At 35.8% G+C, this 24788-nt stretch overlaps 1 protein-coding gene across 1 annotated transcript in view; it reads right to left on the reverse strand.

Moving 5' to 3' along the window:
• Window positions 1-23984, reverse strand: part of LOC145286507 (protein CFDP2-like) — a 72141-nt gene extending 48157 nt beyond the window's left edge. The window contains exon 1 of the mRNA XM_080135407.1: window positions 23565-23984. Coding sequence (XP_079991533.1) covers window positions 23565-23984 — 420 coding nt within the window. The remainder of the gene's footprint in view (window positions 1-23564) is intronic.
• Window positions 23985-24788: the final 804 nt, after the last annotated feature.

The raw sequence follows: 24788 nt of genomic DNA on the forward strand, positions 1-24788 counted from the left end.
CCGATTTTTTTTTATCCCTTTTTGTCTTCCAACAGAAGGTCAGGCTTTGTGAATATTGATAGTCTTCACGAATGGCAGAACTATCTCATTCGATTATTGTTAACGTCGAAGACAGACAAACAATGGAATCGGCACTTAGAAAAAAAATGTATGTGATAAAATATCAGAAAGTCGATAATGGCACTGGCAGGGAACTACAAAAACGGAGAGTAGGAAAACGAAAAACGGAGTCGTGTAAAAGTCTATTTAAATAATGTTTGCCATAAATCTGTGTGGATTGACATTAGTATGGTCATCAGTTTTCGCTTTCTATCAGATTCAAGTAAACAACCTCGGTCAGTTTTGTTGTCTTCACAATAATACTGGCAATATAAAATTCTTTGAACGCGATTTTTGATTGAAGCAAAGGTTGCAGGATCAAAGTAATCAAAAGTAACATTTATTTTCTTAACCATAACTATATATATATATATATATATATATATATATACATATATATATATATATATGTATATATGTATGTATATATATGTATATATAAGTATGTATATATATCACTATTGTATATATATTTATATATGTATATATATATATATATGAATTTATATGTATGAATGTATGTATGCAGGTATGTATTAATATACATGCATACATACATACATACATATACATACATATATATATATATATATATATATATATATATATATATATATATATATATTCTGCTGAATCTCAACACCCTGTATATCAAATTTTGAGTTTGAGACTTAAAATTTACAGAGTTATTGCGTAGGAAAATGTACACAGACAGACATGCACACAGACAGACATACACTTTCACTTTTATAGATATACTAGCATGGGTGCCTGGCGTTGCCCGGGAGTTTGGATGTGTATGCTGAGGAAAAAGAAAAGGTCAATTTTTTAAAATGTGTCCCCTATTATGACCCCTTAATGTTTATGTTTTGGGACTCAATTAACTTTATGAAGTTAGATCCATGTTTAAGGAACCTATACCTAAAATTTCAAGTGTTTACCCCCAAAATTGGCGGAGGGGTTTGGTAGAGTTCTCAAAGGTCAAATCGTTGTACTGACTCCTTAACAGACAAATTTCTGGCCGAAAACCGATCACATCGATTTTCCCAAATCTCAATACCCTTTATATCAAATTTCGAGTCTGTAGACTGAAAATTAACAGAGTTTTTGTGCAGGGAAATATACACAGACAGACACACAGACGCACAGGTACGTTCACTTTTATAGATATACTAGCATGGGTGCCCGGCGTTTCCCGGGTATTTGGACGTGTATGTTGAGCAAAAAAAAAAAATAAATAGATAAAAATAAAAATAAAGAAACGGTCAATTTTTATAAGTTTGACCCCTACTATGATTCCTTAACATTTATTTTTTGGGGCTCTAAATTAGTTATTAAGTTAGATTCATGTCCAAGGAACCTATATCTAAAATTTCGAGTATTTAGACCCCAAATTGCTGGAAGAGTTTGGTAGAAATCACAAAGGTCAAATCGTTGTACTTTGACCCCTTAACAGGGAAATTGCTGGCCGAAAACCGATCACATAAATTTTCCCAAATCTCAGTACCCTGTATATCAAATTTCGAGTCTGTAGACTAAAAATTGACAGTTATTGCGTAGGGAAATATACACATACAGACACACAGACACACAGACAAATACACAGACACGTTCACTTTTATAGATATAATAAATAGATAGATATACGTGTGTGTGTGGAGACTTGTCTTTGTGTACAGAAAAGTAGAATATCTCGTATTATGCAAATAATAATGAACAACTCAATCTGCTTTTTTTATGCAACACATACTAATTTCAATTATTATATAAACTAACTGCAGTTTTTTCCCTATACTAACTATCAATAGCTTCATTAACAAAACTATATATACAATAATGTTTAACCTAGTGTTCGAAAACATTATTTTTATTTAACTAAAAACTTTTTCGTGTTCACTATGTCTTTTATGTATAATGTAATATACTTTTCCTTCCATATCTGTAATGTTCTATTCTCGGCCATCACAATCAATAGAGATTGAAGCATTTCTGTCATGAACTGGTCCCTGTTGAATTTGCGGTAGCTGTTTACGTCTGTGCAGTAATCGGAAGTTCACTCCCCCAGGCCTTACCTTCTCTCTTTGAAAAGGGCTTAGTTTATTGCTAATCGCTTGAGGCGTCTTTGCTGGGAAATACCGAAGGGGCTGCACAGGAACTTTTTCCATATCAGAGTACTCCTACACACCGACGCTGACTTTTTAATCCCACTTTCCGTCCTTGATGTAAAAGTTTTTGCAGTGGGAGAGAATTTCACAACACAATATGGCACTCATATACACATGTTACGTAAGTTGATTTTTTATTTTATTTTATTAGATTTTCAACCCAAACAAGGCACATCACCACTTTGGTGTAGGGGTCTACTATTAGGGGCAACAACTATTGGGGCACTATGTTGGGATTTGGGCAGCAAGGTGTCGGTTCACGTTACACTTGAACTTCTGCATGTCAGTACAGTTGGAGAAGCAAGGATCTGGAATGTAATGGAGTCTAGTGGTTCTGGGGAAGAAACTACTGGAGTAGAAAGATCTTTACAGTGTGGGGGTGGGATTTAGCTGCCTGTCGGGTTTGTCGAGGGTGTCTACGTCGTAGGGGAACAAGTGTCTGCAGTTCGCCAGAGCATTCACCATTAAAATACTTGTAGAAAAGGCAGAGGGATGCAACTTTTCGTCGATGGGGCAGAGGCTGAAGCTTAGATGCCAGTTCAGAGCCTATCAGATTGGCGACTCTCTTTTGAACCTTGTCTAGGAGCGAGAGACTAGTAGCCGATGCACCAGCCCAAATGTGACAGCAATACTCCATACATAGGCGAATGGTGGCCTTATAGAGGTACAGGATACTTTCGGGTGTTAGTAGTTATCTAGCACGGTAGAGAGAGCCTACCTTCTTCGCAGCGGCCCTGGCAATGCTTTCAATGTAATTGTTCTTACTCATGTTTCTTGTGAAAGTTAAGCCAAGAAGTTTGAAAGATGTACTCTTAGATAAAGAGTCACTAGCCATTGCTAGTGGTGGCAGAGAAGGTTTCTTGTAATTATTGAAGGAAACCAGTTTAGTCTTGGCAGCATTGAATGTGACCATCCATTTTTGTCCCCATTCCACTACAGATTCGAGGTCATTCTCTAGTGTTTTTGCCATTTCTTTAGAGATGTGTTCATTTGTTTTCCTGTCATGCCTGTTATAGAGTGTGGTGTCATCAGTATATATACCCATCTCAGAGACAATTTTGTTGGGGAGGTCATTAATGAATATTAGGAACAATAGAGGACCGAGGATAGACCCCCGAGGCACTCCCGCATTTATATTATATTGTTTAGATGTATGACCGTTGAGGACAACCTGGATTTTCTCTTATCTAAGAAGGATTTAATTATGTTAAGTATTCTACCAGTGATATCGTATGATCTAATTTTCCTGAGGAGACCCTCATGACATACCATATCAAAAGCCTTAGATATATCTAGAACTACCGCACTGCCCTCATCCGCTTTTCCCAGTGAATTGTATATTCATTCAGAGATTACAGTGAGGATTACTGCTGTGGAACGCGCTTGTCTAAATCCATATTTTTTGTCAGGAAATATCGGAATATTAAAAATCTCAGCTAAAAGAATGAACAATGCAAATTAAATTATATTGTTTAAAAATAGGTATGATTAGAATAAAGGATTCTTTTTCTTTGTCAAGAGTGTGTTGGACAAACATATGAAAAACCACATGAAATTAGTCACGTTTGAAAAGACACTTCAGACGTAATAGACAAAGGGATATTCTCAATATAGGATCTAAGAGTTAGTTGGTTAGGTAGAGAGTTGAGGAGAGGGTCAGAGAGTTGGGCAGTTAGTTGGTAGTCAGTTGGTCAGTTGATGAGTTTGAGTCAGAGCCCCTTGGAGCCGAAGGGAGAGGAGTAAACCAAAGTAGCCATACCAGTTGAATTCCTGACGTCATCGACCGGCGGATCAGATAAATAAATAAGTCATCATAATGTTGTAACTGTTCCCTGCTATTCAACATCTATTGAGATTTGGTACTCGTTGCCTGAGTATGCTAAAAGAGTGCGGAACAAATAGAACCTTGGTAATACCACGGGAACAACTAAGAGTCCTTTGAGAAAAAGAGAAACTGCTAGACGAAATTCACACATAAAAACAATAATCAAGAAAAAAATAGTCACAAAACACACGGGAAAATGCTAGACCATCTATCCCACACACACAAAATGTCAAAAGAAAGAGGTAAAAATGGAAAAAAATAAATATATACTTACACACGAAAACATGTACTTAAACACAGATGATATGCCGCAAAAGAAAAAAAGAAACAGTCGTAGAAACGAAAACAATAACAAAATAAACACTCACACACGAAAAAAACAAGTCCATAAGAGTACATTTGAGTATTTCACTGATTGGAATGAATTGAATAGTTTAGGAAATTTTTGAGTCCAAAATAATCACCAATCTAATAGGTTTCACACTACAAACAAAGCTAAAACCTGTGTCCAATCACAGCAATGTTATATCCTTGTACCTGTTTTACTAGACTATGCTCCAATCACCTGTCGCCTTGACTAGGCCCGCTAAAAAACCTACATCTTTATAATAGAGGCTTATAGATGCCGGAAAGTTTTCAGCTCTAATTGTTTTTTTTTCCTTTGAACTGCTAGACTTGGGAATTCACACTTCCAGGATACTCTTTATTTACTAACATTATCTGTCTTTACTTACATTCTCTGATAGAACTTACAATCTCTGATAGTACCAACATTCTCTGATACTACTAACATTCTCTGATAGAACTAACATTCTCTGAAAGTACTTACATTCTCTGATAGAAATAACATTCTCTGATAGAACTAACATTCTCTGATAGTACTTACATTCTCTGATAGAACAAAAATTCTCTGATAGTACTTACATTCTCTGATAGAACTAACATTCTCTGATAGTACTAACATTCTCCGATATTACTAACATTCTCTGATATTACTAACATTCTCTGATAGAACTAACATTTTCTGATAGTACTAACATTCTCTTATAGAACTAACATTCTCTGATAGAACTAACATTCTCTGATAGTACTAACCTTCTCTGAAACTACTAACATTTTCTGATAGTACTTACATTCTCTGATAGTACTAACATTCTCTTATGGAACTAACATTCTCTGATAGAACTAACATTCTCTGATAGAACTAACCTTCTCTGAAACTACTAACATTCTCTGATAGTACTTACATTCTCTGATAGAACTAACATTCTCTGATGGTACCAACATTCTCTGATAGTACTAACATTCTCTTATGGAACTAACATTCTCTGATAGAACTAACATTCTCTGATAGTACTTACATTCTCTGATAGTACTTACATTCTCTGATAGAACTAACATTCTCTGATAGTACTTGCATTATCTGATAGAACTAACATTCTCTGATAGTACTTACATTCTATTATAGAACTAACATTCTCTGATAGTGCTTACATTCTCTGATAGTACTAATATTCTCTGATAGTACTAATATTCTGTGATAGAACTAACATTCTCTGATAGTACTTGCATTATATGATAGAACTAACATTCTCTGATATTACTTACATTCTATTATAGAACTAACATTCTCTGAAAGTACTTACATTCTATTATAGAACTAACATTCTCTGATAGTGCTTACATTCTCTGATAGTACTAATATTCTCTGATAGTACTAATATTCTGTGATAGAACTAACATTCTCTGATAGTACTTACATTCTCTGATATTACTCTCATTCTCTGATAGAACTAACATTCTCTGATAGTACTTATATTCTCTGATAGTACTAACATTCTCTGATAGTACTTATATTCTCTGATAGAACTAACATTCTCTGATAGTACTTACATTCTCTGATACTACTAACGCTCTCTGATAGAACTAACATTCTCTGATAGTACTAACATTATCTGATAGTACCTTCATTATCTGATAGTACTAACATTCTCTGATAGAACTAACATTATCTGATAGTACTAACATTATCTGATAGTACTTACATTATCTGATAGAACTAACATTCTCTGATAGCACTTACATTCTCTGATAGAACTAACATGGCGAAATATACATGCAAAAAGACATCTAACTGTTAAACTGCCCTCATAGTCACCCCGTACGCATAATACCAAACTGTAGTCCTTAACGTTCAAGTATCAAGACGCCTTGTTTAGGATGAATGGTATTAAAAAACAAACACTCTTCCATTATTTCGTGGTAAATTTAATATTCTCAATTAGCATTTTATCAGCAATTGTTAAAGTTTATATTTTAACTGCATGCCAGTGTGAGGAATCTATCCCAGGAATCAATGTGTTGAATTGCTTCGTCGAATCGGCCAACACAAAAAATACATTTTCACTCCCATAAGATGTTTTATTTTAGTTTATTCGCAACCTAAGTATAAGTTTTATGCAAATTAATATTATCGATGTGAATACTCCTTACTTCCTACAAATATACAAATAGAACGTTATTTTTCGTTATGCACTTCGATTATTGTGAGGATGACATATTTTTATCCGTAAGAAGGTTGCGCTGCTTACGTATTATTAAGTCATTCGTGTTTTTCGGTGGTTTTGTTTTACGGTATATCAACATTTTTGAGTAATTCTTATCCAGTCACTTTGCTAAAGATTTGTATGCGTCAAGTTCTACATATCTTCAAATATTTATTGAAAATGTTTGGTTTGATTGCTTTATTTTACAGCATATAAAATTTCTTTTAAATTCAGTCGTTTTGATATAAACAATGTATGCTTCATATTTTAAAATATTAATTCATGTCGTTTAATCTGGTTGTTTTGTAGAATAGAAGCGTTGATTTGTTTTTTATATTTTAAGAACATGATTGAGTTTTGCAAAATGGAAAGGGACGAAACAATAACATGCCTGCTGAAGCAAAAAGGTTGCTCGGCGAATAGCAACATAGACTTCGTAGTCTCGTAGGGGATGTCCTTTTCTCTTCCCTGCAACCTCTATCTCACAGAAGAGATGTTGCGAGCTTGTCTCTGATGTATCGTTTTTTTTTCATGGAAAGTGTTCCACTGAGATTCAGTCTATGGCCCCCCTTGCCAAATTTTCACAAGAACCACTCGTCTAGCTGAAAACACTATCAATAATTCCCCCCACTCTTTATCTGTGCCTAAACCTAAACGTAGATTCCATGAACAAAGCTTCTTTCTTAGAACTGCACGCCTGTGGAATTGTCTTCCGTTTTCCTGCTTTCCGGCTGAGTATAATATGGTTGTCTTCAAGTCTAACGTAAATAAGTTCTTGATTAGCCGTTCCATATAAGTAAACAAATTTACCGAATTTTCATTACTAATGATTACTATATTTTCCAATTTCTACTGTACACTCTTTAACCCTTATCCTTGAGTGACCTCTTGGCCTTGATAATGTGGTGATGCCTGTGTAAAAAATAAGAACATGTCTTGATAACAACTTACTCGCCGAATCACACACATATTACCACACGTATATATATATATATATATATGTGTGTGTGTGTGTGTGTGTGTGTATACGGAGGATTTAAAATAATAACCTCCACGAATTGCTTTGAGGCTTATATAGAATATCAATAAAATAAGAAATGACAATATATAAAATATATGCTAATGCATATAGATTTATTTGTTTCTTTAATATAGATGATACATCAACTGGGAGTGTACGACATGTAAAACTCTTTAAGCCATGGTATTTTGAAGCCTTATCAGAATTATGAGAATCGTAATATATTGAAGCTGTTGAGGGAATGAATGGGAGAACTAAAATGATCCCTCTGATAGGAGAGGAATATAGCTTTTATTTTTAAACTAGCAGGGGTGCACGGTTTTGCCCGGGTGTTTGCAGTGTGTGAAAATAAACGTGTTGGTAGGAAGGCAGGCAGGCAGGCTGATATGAAGGGTTTCCTCCACCTTGCTGAAAGCTGATTGCCTTCAAGACGTGCCTGCCAGGAAGGCCAGGTGGTGTATCTTTACTTCGGTTCTTTTCGCTTTATTTATACGAGAAAGTAAAACAGACAGGGATTTTTTTTAAACTCGATCAAAACAAAGATAGAGACAGATGTCTGTTTTAGAATTTGAGATATTATACTGTAGGGAGTATAAGGAAAGCTCCCCCAAAATAGTAACTTTGTTGAGAAGCACAGCAAAAAAAAAAAGCCTTTCTTGGGCATACACGAACGCATGCGCTCATTTTGTTTTTATATAATAGACGAGCGGGGATGACCGGCGTTGCCCATCGTTGACCAGCGTTTGGAGGTGTGTGTTGAGGGGTAGATGAAAACAAATATGATAAAATAATAATAAAAGTTAAAAATAATAAAAAAACGATAAAAAATAGGAAACATGATGGAAAAAAGTTTTGGTAGGTAGGTAGGATCGAACCTTGTGGCGAAGGAGGAAAATAAACTACGAAAAAGAAAAAAAAACTAACATGTTACCGTTCGACCAGCAAGGGATACTACTAGAAAAGTGTTTGAATTTTTCTAAAGATAAAAAACTGAATTGACAGGTGCGTGAATTAAATGAGGTCAAATAGACACCTCGCAATACCTTTTACTTCGAGGCAGTTTTTTAAAAGTTTTTTGGGGGGTTTGTTTACACAACTTTGACTCATTTTGTTTCTCAAAGATTTTGGCGTGCGTGAAACCAGCTCTCCATAAAAAGATACTGTCCAAATTGAATAGCAAATGTCTGATATAAGGGGGTTGTTTCCCTCGCATTGATCCAAGCTTTATTGCTTTCTGGGCGTTACGTTATTTATTTGCTTCCCCACTGAGCAAATTATGCACAAAGCCTTTTTTTAATGTGGAGAGTGAAAAGAGAAAGGGAGGGGGACCAGCTCCCCTCCGAGGGAGTACTTGATAGTGACTATGGTTTTATATGTGTGGTTGCTCCCACATATGGTCTTGTTTGCAGTATCTGCAGGAACAGATACAACACGAGTTAGATTTGACCTTGACCAAAACGCCAAGCCCGTCAAAAAGACGGTAACACTGTGTATTTATTTGCTTCCCTACGGTACTATAAAGTGAACAAAAATTCCATGAGTATAGTTTCATTTTGAATACTACCCATCTACGGAACACAATACCGTAGGGCTTCCACTCCGTTAAACTACAAGCTTTATATAAACAAGTTCTTGTTGAACCTTCCTTTCAAATAAATTCTGCTCAATAACCACTAATGTTATCAATCACCACGGCCTTGTCTCACCATTTACCAGAAACTCATTTATTCATTATATCTGAGTGGTTTTTAAACATGATGACACCATAGTAAAAACATGTCACAGTAATTGATTTTTTAAAATAAAATCGCTGTAGCATAACTAAAAGTAGTACCAGTGAGTTAATGGATATTAAACTGAAATAAAAAGTCAAACACGGCAGTCACCCTTGACTGGTTGGACATGTTTTTGATTAAATTCATAACAGTCGCTTTCAAGATAATTCTAATGTTGTTCTTCCTATCTTCCGTTCGAAACTGATCAGCATCTTGATTTTGTAATTATTACTTCAAGGCTGGTTTCAAGAGTTCTTGCGAGTCTTGACTAGTCTAAGACTTCCAGTTCTAATTTGATTCCGGCTGTCATCCTCAAACCGTATGATTTTGGACACTTTTCTGCCCTCTCGAATTTATTCAATTTCTATTTGTTTCAGTCCTGTTTCCGGTTCTTGTTGGAAGGAGTCATCTATTGTACACATCTAAAAATGTTGTTCATAGGTTTGACATAACTAAATATCATCCTTCCAATCTGTTCGCTGTTTTTTCGTAGAAATTGTTCAATGTCAAACCTGTTCAGTTTCTGAAAAGTCTTGACCGCATTAACGATATTTAGTATGGTTTTCATAGATTTCTATCAATAGTTGATCTATTGACTGTTGTAACTGAACGAATATGTTAGTTTATGCACAATTCATGAGAAAGTAGAGCGACTGCGCTAGATATATCGAATATAGAGTTTGGCGTTCTTGTCTTCTACATAAAGTTCGCAGTTATACTATTAAATTCAAATAAGCTTTTATTGAAAGTTCATATCTTCATTCTTTTATGAATTTCCCAATTAAAAAAAAAATTATTATCACGTTTTGCGTATAAACTTTTTATTTCTGTTTATTTTGTGTAGTTCTGTTTATTTTGTGTAGTTCTGTTTATTTTGTGTAGTTTTTTTATTCGTCTAAAAGTCTGAAATTAATGCAAAAAGTAGTAAATATTAGTGAGAATAAAGTTTAAAAAAATCAAACTTATATGATGATACACGATCGGTTAGTTGATTAAAGCGCCACTATATTCTGTGCTTTGGTTTGCAGCATATTAATCCCAGATACTCATTATGCATTAGAAGAATAAATATTTTAAACGAAACACGAAACACGCGTTCCTTTGAATTGTGAAATAAAAGGCGACACGCGAAAACGAGCCTTTATATCAATATTAAATAGATATCACATCGGAACAGATACACCAAAATAATTAATTGCCCCCCCCCAAAAAAAAACACACAAACTTTTAGTTTTGAATAAAAGTAAAAGTGCATGTAGGTCAGCGCTGTAGAATTTCTTGATTGGTTGAATGGCATTCTTTGCTGACATTCTTGAAGAAAAGACAACGTGAATATTGTCAACATCTTAGTGAAAGAGTTTCCATGCAATAGACTGGATTTGAATTTAGCAGACACGGATTTTCAGCTTGTGTCGTAAACAACTTCGGCACTGCCGTGTCTTTAATTTATTGACGATTAGAAGAGCGTAAAATGCTCAATATTCTATCCGATACTAGCATTTCAGCCCGGCGTTGCCCGGGTGTTTAGAGTTGTATGTTTAGCATAAAAAAGGTCATTTTTTAAACTTTCATCCCTATTATGACCCCTAACATTTAATTTTTGGGGCTTAAATCAAGTTATTAAGTTAGATCCTGTGTTTCATAGGGGTGATCATTAAGAAGGGATGACGTATGTATTTGTTGTTTGTTTTAGAGTGTTCATATTATGAGATAGAGACAGGTCTTATATATAAAGAGACAGGGTACATGTTAATAGAGGAGATACGACGGCATGTAATTCAATGAGAGGAGATTTATGATATATTGATAGATAGACCGATAGTGCGTTTGACATTTATACGTTTGACAGTTCTGTGAATGGGAGTGTTTCTATAAACAATAGATAGATAGACCGGAAGATACGTTATAAACATTGACACATATATTTCTTTACCTATTTTTTAGATGATGATTTTCACAAAGTTCCTATAATATAAATTGACAATACCTTTCTGTTAAAAACATAACACGAAGACGCAGATACAAAAAGATGATGATTTCGTTTATTCCATACGACCGGTCAATGGCTTTGCATCAAGGAATTCAAATCTTTACATGATTCTTCTTCTAACCTTCGTTTCCAAGGTTCAATGTCAGTTCTGTTTCTGACTCCTTTTCTCTCTTCTCCCCTGGCTTCTGATTTCTGACTTCTGACTGCCCGACTTCCTGCTGACTGACTGACTTATATAACTTAATTCAAAACTCCGGACGTCATTGCATGACCAACACGTGCATATCAGACACATGGCATGACATACCTCTGTGTTTAAGCATGCATTGTTACTCACATGTTTCAACCCGATTTCTCTAACCTACTTTACAAATATGTTTAATATTTTCTATTGTTCTAATCTAGATTCCTTATTTTAATTTCATTTCATTAACAGAAAAAAAATCTATCATTACATTCCTTTTTCTATAAACAGATATCTAACTATTTATGTGAACTAAACAATGGTAATTCTACATTCCATTTTCAATAACATTCCGTATTTCAATAACATTATGTATTCTGTATTTATTTTAACTGATGACGGAATTCTCAATTCCAAATTTAGCTTCGCAAGTTCGAATCCTCGACTATCTTATCTCTCATTTACTCACTTATGAGAACAGGCGGCTGTTCTTTAACACATGTCCAAGGAACCTATATCTAAAATCACAAGTATTTAGACCCAAAATTTGCGGAGGAGTTTAGTAGAGTTCTCAAAGGTAAAATTATTGAAAAATTTCTGGTCGAAAACGGATCATAATGATTTTCCCAAATCTCAGTAACCTCTATTTCAAATTTCGAGTCTGTAGACTGAAAATAGACGGAGTTATTGCGTAGCAAAATGTACAAAGACACACACAGACACACACAGACATGTTCACTTTTATATATATACTAGCATTGTAGCCCGGTGTGGCCCGGGTGTTTGGAGGTATACGTTGAGCAAAAAAAAAGCGGTCAATTTTTTTAACTTTGACCCCTATTATGACCACTTAACATTTTGGGTTGAAATCAAGTTATTAAGTTAGATCCATGTCCAAGTAAAATATATTTAAAGTTTCAAGTGTTTAGACCCAATATTGTTGGTGGAGTTCTCAAAGGTCAAATCGTTGAACTTTGACCCTTTAAAAGCCAAAATTCTGGCCGAAAACAAAATTACAAAGATTTCCCCAAATCTCTGTACCCTATATATCAAATTTCGAGTCTGTAGACTGAAAATTGACAGAGTTATTGCGTAGGAAAATGTACACTGACACAGACACACAGACACGTTAACTTGTATATATATACTAGCATTTCAGCCCGGCGATGTCCGGGTGTTTGGATGTGTATGTTGAGAAAAAAAAAGTCGGTTAATTTTTATTAACTTCGACCATAATTATGACCCCTTAACATTTATTATTTTGGACTCAAATCAAGAGATTAAGTTAAATTCATGTCCAAGAACCGATATCTAAAATTTCAAGTGTTTGGACCCAAAATTGTCGGAGGAGTTTGGTAGAGTTCTCAAAAGTAAAACCCTTGAACTTTGACCCCTTAAAGCCAAATTTCTGGTCGAAAACGGATCACAATGATTTTCTTAAATATAAGTAACCTTTATTTCAAATTTCGAGTTTGTAGACTGAAAATTGACAGAGTTATTGCGTAGCAAAATGTACACAGACACACACACATACATGTTCACTTTTATAGATATAATAGATAGATTAGGGCAGGCCCGAGCTTGCCTAAACGTTATTTGCAGATTATTAATGATACCGCCTGTCAATGCAATCTCTGGCTTCTGGCCAATGGCATTCAGTCTAGGCGGGATGAATTAGATTTTCTTGAAGGAGGAATAATTAAGACAATAAAAAATTAAATTCGCAAGAGGCCTTCACTCGCATGTATATCTCACTCAGGACAAATGACGTTAGGTTTTCGCAGTTCCACAGGGAGGTATTGATGCCCTCCTACATACAGCGCCTGATATTCCCAAATATTAATCCATCTGATACTTACAAGACTAACAATAATTTAGCGCTGGTTACCTTACTGGAACCGGTTTATCAACGAGATTATGGGTATTAGTTGGCACTTCGATTCATGCATTTTGTCTCTAGAAGCTTTCTGAGGCAGTTGGAATCAAATGCTTCTAATTATCTTTATAGTTTTATTTTAGGTATAAATTCTCACTAGAATTCGTTGCTATTATAAAATTTCATTTAAATCTGTTAATTATTTTTGGTTTTCATTGTTTTATTATATATTTAACAAATAATTATTTTCTATTCACTTTTTATTTATTTCTTTATAAGATTATATGATTTGCTTTATAATTATTGCTATCTTTCTTTGTTTTTTATCATATCCGTAATAGCAAAGTAAATATTCATTTTTGCGTCCACATTTGCCTACACATTCCTGCCATAGTAAAAAACGTAGCATAATAATCTTATAAAACGTAGATATCTCAGTTTTGAATATGTAGAATGATGTCGTCGTCAGACCAGTTTTCATTAAATTATTAAAGTGAAACAATAAAAAGCCCCGTCAGTTGCAGATGGGTGCCCATTTGGCAATACGAGCGATGAAATGTAGGGGGGGATTTCGAGACCTCTCGGAAAAAAAATGTGTAAAAACCTAACGTCGTCATGTCTCCTGATAGTGATATAGATCGCTCGTGACTTTTATATTCTCTTGAGTGTTACTCCTTTAGAGAAAGCACGTTCACCGAGTTTAGTATGAACGATGTTCGTGTATTCTTATTATGTTTAGTCACGGCGACATCTTCTAGTTTTTCTACTTTGAATTTATTCAAAAATATTTACTGTGCTACCTTTACTAGTATGCCAATATTAAAAGATAAAGAGCGACGTTTAGTATCTGTTCTGATACTACATTTCTATTTGTTTTCTATGCTTCTATGCTTGTCCTAATAATGTGCTTCGTTTTACAGAGCTGAGAAGCAAGAACGTATATATATATATATATATATATATATATATATATATATATATATATATATATATATATATACTAGCAAAAGTACCCGTCGTTAACTGGGTTCAAAAACAACCTACAGAAAATGGACTCTGATTTATGAACGTATGTTAGGTTATGAAAAGGAAGGGTTGTCAATTTGAGGTATCAAAACCAAAGCAAAATATGATGAAAGTATACTTACGCAGATAGATATGAAAAGTCTTTATTAAAGTGTGTGCCTATTTCCATTCTATAGAGGTCTGGCGCGAACGACAACCCCACAATTTTTGGTATACCATCCCTCTTTAAGTTAAAACATACTTACCAAAGTATTATTATGTACATCTACATCAAAAACACTTGTAAACGTTTTTTTTTATTTTTAAATTTTTTATTTCCATACTTTGTGGACCAGGCGTGAACGCAAACCCCACAATTTTAATGAACCACCGTTCTGCCAGATCAAACATACCCATTCCTGTGTCTCGATACATCTATCATTATATGTAATCAGTTTTTTAAAAAGTCAACCATATAGGAGCCTATTCGTGACCAGACACCCCCACACACAGTCAGTTTTATATTATATATATATATATATATATATATATATATATATATATATATATATATATATATATATATATACGAACGTATCTAAATAATAGTGTTTCGAAACAGAACTATTTGATGCAAAACAAAAATCTACAAGAGCATTATAAACATGATATATGCCAACTCAGTCAGTATAATTTTAGGCCGGCGCAGTTAAATTGGAAGGAGTCAAGAAAGTCATATAAAGTTCATTCCGTCATCGTCTGAGAAACGGTTCCTTCGTTGGCGCTCACGAAAAGAGGAAACGGTTGCTTTCTGTCCTTATTGACAGAAGATAGTAAAAAAAACATGAATAACAATGTTAAACCGGAAGGTAGCGAATCGAGCCTTGAGCAATGCAAATTGATACGTTTCCAAGTTTTAATAGATAGAAAAATAAATCCAAAGAGAAACTATTTTATTCACTCGGTAAATTGGTCAAATCTCCTCAAATTATAAAAATGTAAAAGCCCACTGTGTCTGCAAACATATAATTATTTTATGATATTGCTGTTGTCTCTGTCTGTCTGTCTGTCTGTCTGTGTGTGTCTCTCTCTCTACTCTCTCTATATATACATATATATATATAATTTGTATACGTATCTATACATTATTACTGCAATTCGTCTCTCTCTATATATATGCAATTTATATATATATATATATAATTTATATACATATACATATATATGTCTATGATTTACATAGACACACACACACATATACCATACATTACGGCCATGTAATCCCTACAGCCACCTACCTTGAAAATGCTGCTGTGAAACCTGGCATAGTTATATGGAATAAGTCAGAGAGAGTTGCAACCTTGATTGAAGTGAGTGTTCCTAATGATGACGGTCTGAATAGAGCTGAAAGAGAGAAACATACCAAATACAAAGGTCTCATGTACGATATGAAAAGAAACTGGAATCTTAGGGAGATATCAATCATACTAGTTATCATAGGTGCTACAGGGCTTATGAAGAAGAACCTGAAGTCCTAACTAACTAATATTGCTGGTAAACCAAGTGCAAAAGAGATCCAGACAATTGCACTTAAGGGAACAGCGAGGATACTAAAAAGAGCTCCCGGTTGGTTTCAATAAAAAGCGGGGCAATGTTGGCAGCTGGTTTGGCTGCCCCATACCCAGCATTACAATCTTCAAAGGAAGAAAAATGAAAAAAAATACTTACACACACACACACGCACACACACACATACACACATATATGATTTCGAGTAGCTTTAATACTAATAATTACTAATAGTTTATTGCAAATCACTCTACAATTGGTTTAAAATTATTTCTATTCGAAGTAGTGAAATGAACTTTATATAAGCGTTCCTTTATCGCACGAGCAATCATTACAAATGGATTATTTATTATTTATAAATGTATAATTTTGTCTATATTTTATTATTTTCTTGTCCTTGTAACATCTTTTTACTTATGTATTTCATAAGCACCATTAAATTAAATGTGAGTATGAGCCAGAATCTTGTAGTTTCAATTATAAAATTTCTGTTTAACATAAATTCACGTGGACTTTATATTTACCCAAGCATATCAAACCTTGCTGCAGAAATTTTTATCAAAGTTTTCACTGTACAATAGTTGCACTATAGTAAAAAAGAAAGTTTAATTTGTATAAAATGTAGAGGAAACTATAATGTATTTTTCTTTTTTAATAAATACAGTTTATTGAAGTCAGTATGTTGTGTATGCTTTATATGTAATTGAATATATACATATATATTGTAATTGAATATGTAATATGTTTTTAATATAAATCTGAACGTAGAAAAATAAATATAAACAAGGATCATATCTAATCGTGCATACATAAATTGTAAATGCATGAGAACATTATATACATATGTATGTATGTATATATATATATATATATATATAATATTTATATATGAAGGCATATATGATAGCAGTAAGCAAATACATCGACGCCAATAATACACGCACACGCGCGCACACAAACACACACAGACTCATATGTATATACAAATGTATAAATATGTAATTACACACACGCATATATATATATATATATATATATATATATATATATATATATATATATAGGCAGAAATGGGAAAGTGAGTTGGAGGGAGGAACAGAATAGGCGTGAGAGAAAGAGAGAGAGAGAGAGATAGAGAAAAGAAAGAGATCTGTGTACCAATGTGTTTTTATTCAATATAATCTATGCTTAAGATCAGCAGAGGTGATCGCCATGTTTTTTTTTATGAAAGCTGATTTGCATAAAGAAGTTAAGTCACCTCAAAATAACATTAAACAAATTCCGCATTTCGGTTTGCTTTCAAGATAAAGTCGGCACACCCAGACTTTTCTTTCTTTTATAATCTCCAATATTAAATTGCCGTAGAACTTCACAGAAACTAAGTAAAATCCGGATTTTATTGCATTATCTAAAAAATAAAATACCAAATTCTATGTTGAATATGAATGAAAAATGCAAATAAAACAAAAACTAGAGCGAGATAAACACGTTAAACGGAGTGTTCTTCTGAAATTTCTCGATAGGAGAGGCGGATGAAGCCAACATATTTGATACAAAGTGCTCATAACAAAACTATGCCGTCCTTGGATAGAAAATGAACTCGATAGAAATGTACTTTTCTTAAACTGACTATAAATAAATGTTATGCTGTTTAACTACTGAGGTTATGAAAGCCAGAAAACACTTAGGATAACGATTAATTAATGTATAGATTAATTAGATATAGAATATTAAGAGAAAAATTATAACGGAATTTTTGACATTTTCTTTTGGGTCACCAATAACTAATTGTTAAGTTTGCAGGTTGAAACAAGTAACGTAGAAAGCAATACAAATGACGACTCAACAAACAAAGGTAGATCAAATAAGAAGTGTATTAGGAAAAGGTATATTTACAGGATATTTACATAATGGTGTCAAACTAGAGAGTCTTTGCTGGAGAAACATATCTGCTCTCGGCGGCCTTCGGTGGCTTCTGGTGAAAACATACTCAGACTAACTGAGTATTCTTATTCATGTGTAATTATTATCCACACATGCAAATGAATGTGTGCCACCACAACACCCTCCTCCCAAGATTTGAAGTCGCACAGATTTCAATATCTTTTTCTCTTGGGATTTAACATTAATGGTTCATTAAACTTTCTTTTTCTACCTGATCTTCGGGGTTCAGGTGTATATTGAGGCGGTTCCAAATTAAAGGATTCGTATACGATGTCCATGGGTTCCTCCTCTTCGACTGCTGTTGTATAATCACCATCTTGAATGTGGCGTTTTTTTATTTGGTTCAGGTGCCTTTTATGTATATTTTGTGGACCTTTAATCATGCATAGCCAACCACCAATGCGTTTATCCACTACTCCACATTCCCAGTAAGAAGTATTATTCCTGTAGCACTTGAAATATACTCGATCTCCCGAGTTATATTTCTTTTTTATCATGTGTGTAGTGTTTCGGAAAATTGCCTGTCTTGGCAATAGTTTATCAAACGCTGATTTCACCTTTCTGGCAAACATTAAATCAGCTGATGATATGTTTGACGGGGTATTAGGGTGCGGTGTTATCCTATATATTTGCAAAAATTGTTGCAAAGCTTTTTCCGTAGGTATCCCAATGGATTTTTTCAACGCTCGTTTTAACGTGTCCACGAACCTCTCCGCGAGGCCGTTCTATCTTGGATGATACGGCGGAGTAGTGATATGCTTTACTTGGAACGTGTCACAAAATTCCTTAAAGTCTGTGGATGAATTGAGTTTCATTGTCAGTGACCAGTGTGTATGGTACACCAAATCGTGCAAATAACTCGTGTAGGAATCCTATTGAGTTGTTCGTTGTTGGATTCCTGAAGGCCATTTTGTATAACTATCTACTACAATTAAGTAGTAATTTTCTCCTACTGGACCAGTGAAGTCCATGTGGATTCTCGACCATGGGTGGTCGGTTTTCGGCCAAGGTTTGTCTACTATAGGTGACCCCACAATTTTATTATACCATCCCTATTAAAGTTAAAACATACTTATCAAAGTATTATTATGTACATCTATATCAAAAATACTTGTAAACGTTTTTTTTTAATGAATCCTCAATATGTCAGATCAAACATACCCATTCCTGTGTCCCGATATATCTTCCATCATTATATGTGATAGTTTTCTATAATAGTCAACCATATAGGAGCCTATTCGTGACCAGACACACACCCATTAGCCATAATTGAAACCGAAACCATAACTTATGAAGAATTCTTGATAAAATTATTTATTAAAAAAATAGAAAACTTACGTGCCATCAGCTATAATCGAAACCGAAACCAAAACCTATAAATGATTATTGATAAAATTATTTATGACCAGCAATAGAAGTACATAACAATTAAACGACCCGGACATAAGCCTGACACAGAAAATAACACACACGCTAGCATATTACTGAATAGGCATCACTTTTCTCAAGTCTAAAGAAGCGCCCTACGATAAGTTTTATAATATTGATAGATTGTTAGTTGAATAATGAAGAATAAAAATAACCATGAAAATAATGATTGACATCGACATCTTTTAATTATTCCGATTATTCGAACTACTGATCTCATCTTGAGTGTTTTTCTCACAACATCTCAACCTATATTGTTTCGGGCCTTCTTAAGGTATAGCTTGTCGAACTCAGGAACATTCTGTTAAATGGTGAAATCTGCAAAGTATTTCGAACGGAACCCTTTATTTAGTCCAGGCTGGTAACCGGCTATCGTTCCGTAAGCCATGACCGGTTAGAATTTTAAAGTAATTCCCAAGTGCATTCTTATCGCTTAAACTGTTGATTAAACTCGCAGTTTCCAGAAGAGGGTCACTTACAGCTGAAAACAAGTACTTTATCCGTTATGCTGCAAGTCTGTGCACAAACATCCCCAAATTCAATTATAAACACATAAATAAGGTCGGAGGTTAGATATGCCGAAAACTTATAATAATAACACTGAAAATGAGAACAGTAGCCCAGATAATACTAATGATACAAAATACAAATAATGCAAATTAAAAGTTAAATGCAAATAAAGGTTACAGACCGTATATATTTAATGAGTGCTTTATGCCAAATTGATGTTGGTAAAATATGTGTTCATTATGATACTAGTACGAATATTTCTCAGTAACTATTCATCTCTAATAGTATATCTAACGCATACCATTATCCTTAGTTCGCTGCACATTATCACAACAAAGATTCATACAATATTTTAGCCGGGTCGACCAAGAAGTTTTCGAGAAAAATGGATCGGATGAACGCATAAATACGCAAAGAGAAATTATATATATATATATATATATATATATATATGTATATTTAAAAATATATATATATGTATTAGTGATGGGACGATTCCAAAATTTTTCCAGATTCCCATACAATTACCGACTCCGTTCTAAATTTCCGATTCTGATTCCGACATGATCCCCTATTCCGATTTCGATTCTTTTAAAATTTATAAATATTTAATTTGAGATTTTTTTTTGATTTGTTTTTTGTAAATGTACAAATTATTACATAAAACGTGTGTATTTTTCTCATATGCTTTTCTTATAATTGGTTGCAAATTTCAAGACAGTAAAAGATGCATTTCGATTCCTTAACAAAGCCAAATTGAAACAGTTCGCCGTTAGTGTACAACATGCCACATGAAAGTTTTCATAAACAGTTGAAAATAGTTGACGATTGATAGGCAAAATGAGAATTCTGTGCCTTCTCTCTATGAATGAAGTTAAGGTTTTATTTTATTTCTAAAATAGTGGATTATTAAATTGATTTGCTTTGGTGTAAGAAAAAACAAAAACGAGATGCAATAATAATAATAATAATAATAATAATAATAATAATAATAATAATAATAATAATAATAATAATAATAATAATAATAATAATAATAAAATAATAATAATAATAATAATAATAATAATGGCAAGCAATCTATGAAAAATTAATGACAGCAACAGCAAACGTAGTCACTACTTTTGTCTTCTCTGCGTCAGCCTTTCGAACCAAAGTTTCTCAAGTCCTTGGCCACCCTTACTCAAGGCACGCCTCCATGCTGGTCTATCTTCGGCTAACTCCTCCCACAACTTCACATCGATACCAAGAGCGATCAGATCCCATTTGGTCACGTCTTTAAAGCGCAGCACCGGGCGGCCGCGGCTTCTTGTTCCATTTGCCAGTTCGTTGTAGAGGATTTCCTTAGCGAGACGGCCATCGGGCATTCTGCTCAGGTGTCCAAGCCAACTCGATCGTCGGATCTTGAGTGTCTGGAATAAGGAGCGCCTTCCGACACGTCTTAGTACCTCTTCGTTGCTGATTCTATCCCACCACTTGATGCTCATCATATGTCGCAAGCATCGGAGATGGTAGACGGTCAGTCTTTTCTCGTGACGAGCATACGTGGTCAAAGTCTCAGCTCCATACAGTAGGGTACTCAGAATACAGCATTCGTAGATGCGGCATTTTGTGCGAGAAGTGAGGAATTTATTGAACCATGCTCTTTCACGTAGTCGGTTGAAAGTAGACGCTGCTCTACCTATGCGCGTTTGTAGCTCCTCATCAAAGGATACTCCCTTGTTGATGTTGGATCCAAGATACACAAAGTTTTCAACAATCTCTAGTTCGTGGCCATTGATGGTGGTTGGTGATGCGTCGCCCTGGTGCATGACAACTGTCTTCTTCACACTGATTACAATTGCGAACTCCGCACAAGCAGCGCTCAATTTGTCAAGCAGCCGCTGGAGTCCACTTACGGAGTGCGAGACCAATGCAGCATCGTCTGCAAACAGTAGCTCAAGTATTAGGACTTCTCGAATCTTCGTTTTGGCGCGTAGGCGAGTCAAGTTAAAAAAGTTCTTCATCAGAGCGAGTATGAAGGACACCACTGTCTTCGTCCTTATGATTTTCAAAAGCGTGGTGCAGAAGAACTGAGAAGAAGATGCCAAACAGTGTGGGAGCCGACACACATCATTCCTTGACTCCACTGCACACGGGGAAGTTGTCAGACATGTCAACCTCGAAGAAGACTGCGGCTGTCATGTTGTCATGGAGCGATCTTATAAAACTAGGGAGAGTTGGTGGACAGCCTTGTAGGATGGCAAACAGACCATTTCTACATGTCAAAATCTTTCGTGAGGTCCAAAAATGCGATATGGAGAGGTCTACGTTGTTCTCTGCATTTTTCTTGGATTTGACGCACTGAAAATATTATGTCCGTGGTTGAGCGCGCGCTGCGGAAGCCGCATGGCGATTCTGGATAGACGCGGTTAGCAATCTGCTGGAGCCTTGGAAAGAGCACTCTGGCAAAAATTTTGCCGGTGACACTGAGTAAAGATATACCACGGTAGTTATTACAATCTCCTTTGTCTCCTTTCTTGAATAAAGTGACAATTTAAGCAACTTTCATAGCTGTTGGAAATTTTCCGTTGCGCCAACTGGTGCATAGGAGGTCGTACAAGTGCAGGAGCAGGAACTTATCGCACTTCAGAAGGTCTGCTGGAATCTCGTCGGTACCTGGGGCCTTCCCTACATTCGTGGGTTGGAGAGCTACTTCGAGTTCTGACATAATTGGAATGTTGTTCAGTTCGACTAGGGTGTCGAAGTTCGGAGTGGAATTTAAAGCTGTGTCTGTGATGTTGCGCGGTTCGCTATATAGTACAGAGTAGTGCTCCACCCAGCGTTCAAGATGCTTCGTAGGATCAGTGATAAGCTCCACTGTAGTATATTTTAAAGGGCAAACTATTTTTGCTCTCGGTCCAGTTGCCTTGCGGAGTCCACGGTACATCACACATAGTTTACCGCAGTCAGCAGCAGTCTGGATTTCGTCGCACAAGTTGTTTCAGTAGTTGTTTGCACAGTGCCGAGCAGCTTTCTAGAACTGACTGCGAGCCACTTTCTGGTTGGATCGGGTACTGCGTGTCGGCCTGCTCACATATTTCTTGTGAGCATCGTTTTTGGACAGTAGTAGAGGTTCTAAGATTTCTGCATTTTCATCCATCCAGTCTTCGCAAGGCGGCCGCTTGGTTCTAAAGGATGTGACTGCAGCGTCATGCATCGCAGTTTGCAGGATTTCCCAGGAGTTATCCAGATTCACTGCTTTCCCTGGTGCAGAATCTCTCAGTTTATTTTCGAGTGCAGTGCGAAACGCACTGATACTGTCGTTGTTCTTCATTGCAGCCGTGTTGAGACTACGACGTGGTATTGGTTTACGTGGTGCAGGTTTCTTGTTCGGGAGATCGAGTTGTGTCAGCCCGAGTGAGTGGTCGGTATCACCATCGGCGGAGTGATAGGTTCTTGATCGTTTGACAGAACCGATGTCTCTTTTTCTACACAATGCAAGCTCCAGTTGGTTCCAATGTTTGGAACGAGGGTGTCTCCAAGAAACACGATGACACATTTTTTGTTTGAACCAGGTGTTTGCAATACAGAGTCCCTGTTGACTACAGAGCTCCAGAGTTCTTTGACCATTTTCATTTATTTTACCAGTACCAAAGTGACCACTGATGTCAGGCAAGCAGTATGGTTTGCATCGACTCTGGTATTGAAGTCTCCGAGTACTAGGAGGTGATCGCTGGCTGGGATCCTGCTTAGTATTTCGTTGAGGCAGTCGTAGAATTCATCCTTCATATGATCTTCGCTAGGCAGTGTTGGCGCATAGACGCTGATGAGGTGTACTGGTGTATCGGCGCAGTTGATCTTCAGTGTCATAATTCTCTTTGAAATGCTGACTGGAGTGTAAACTACATGTTCTCTGGGTAATTTATTTGTCACTGCAAAACCTACTACATGGATGCGATGTGCCTCTTCTGCTTTGCCAATCCAGAAGAAAGTGTAGTTTTGTTCCGAGATGGAGCCAGTTCCAGCCAATCTGGTCTCCTGTAGAGTGACAATGTCGACAGACATCTTGGCAAGTTCACGGTCAAGTAATGCGTCTTACGAGACAGACCTTGTGCATGAAGGTTGAGATCCGGGTTATGCGTGAAACCTGGGCACAGAGTACGAATGTTCCAACTTCCGCGTCAGAGAGTAGTCTTTGCATTGTGATTTGTAACAGGTGAATGATTTACGTCCGTGGTTGCCTGATCACCCCATCGAAGCGGCGAATGTGACGGGGTAGCACCTTACTGACCAGGGGCTGCCTGGTTTGAGGCGGGCGGTAGCTACCCACTGGGGCTAAATAGTCCTCCCACCGTGGCGGAGGATCCGAAGCGCCTGGTCGCGACGTCAATTTGACCAGACTTTTAACTCGTAACTATCTTCCACCGTTGCGAGAGCCTGGGCGAAGAAACTCGTGCGTTGCCCAAGCGGCACGAGTGGAACTTGACCAGAGCTGGTAGAACCCAAGGAAAGACAAGCTCGATACGTTGGTACCGACTCTGGCTGCAGGAGATTCCGTTGGATCATAAGAAGCTCATCTGATCTTTGATAGGTCTTGTTTTTGGTCCTGCTGGGTGTCCCTACACCCTCCTCACCCAGGTTACTACTTATAATAATAATAATAATAATAATGATGATTATGATGATGATGATGATGATGATAATAATAATGAAATAGTACTTTTATAGGTGATTACGTGTTAAACCCTTAAAAACTTAACGGAAAGAAAAAATCATGTTATTGTTTAGAGTGGAAGATCACGTTCTAATATAAATTAAACGTAAAATAATATGTAATTCTTTCTGGGGCGCCAGCACGCCAGCACGCTC

Source organism: Euprymna scolopes, chromosome 10, assembly GCF_053919585.1.
Source record: "Euprymna scolopes isolate OS-2025 chromosome 10, ASM5391958v1, whole genome shotgun sequence".
Classification (NCBI taxonomy): Eukaryota; Metazoa; Mollusca; class Cephalopoda; order Sepiida; family Sepiolidae; genus Euprymna; species Euprymna scolopes.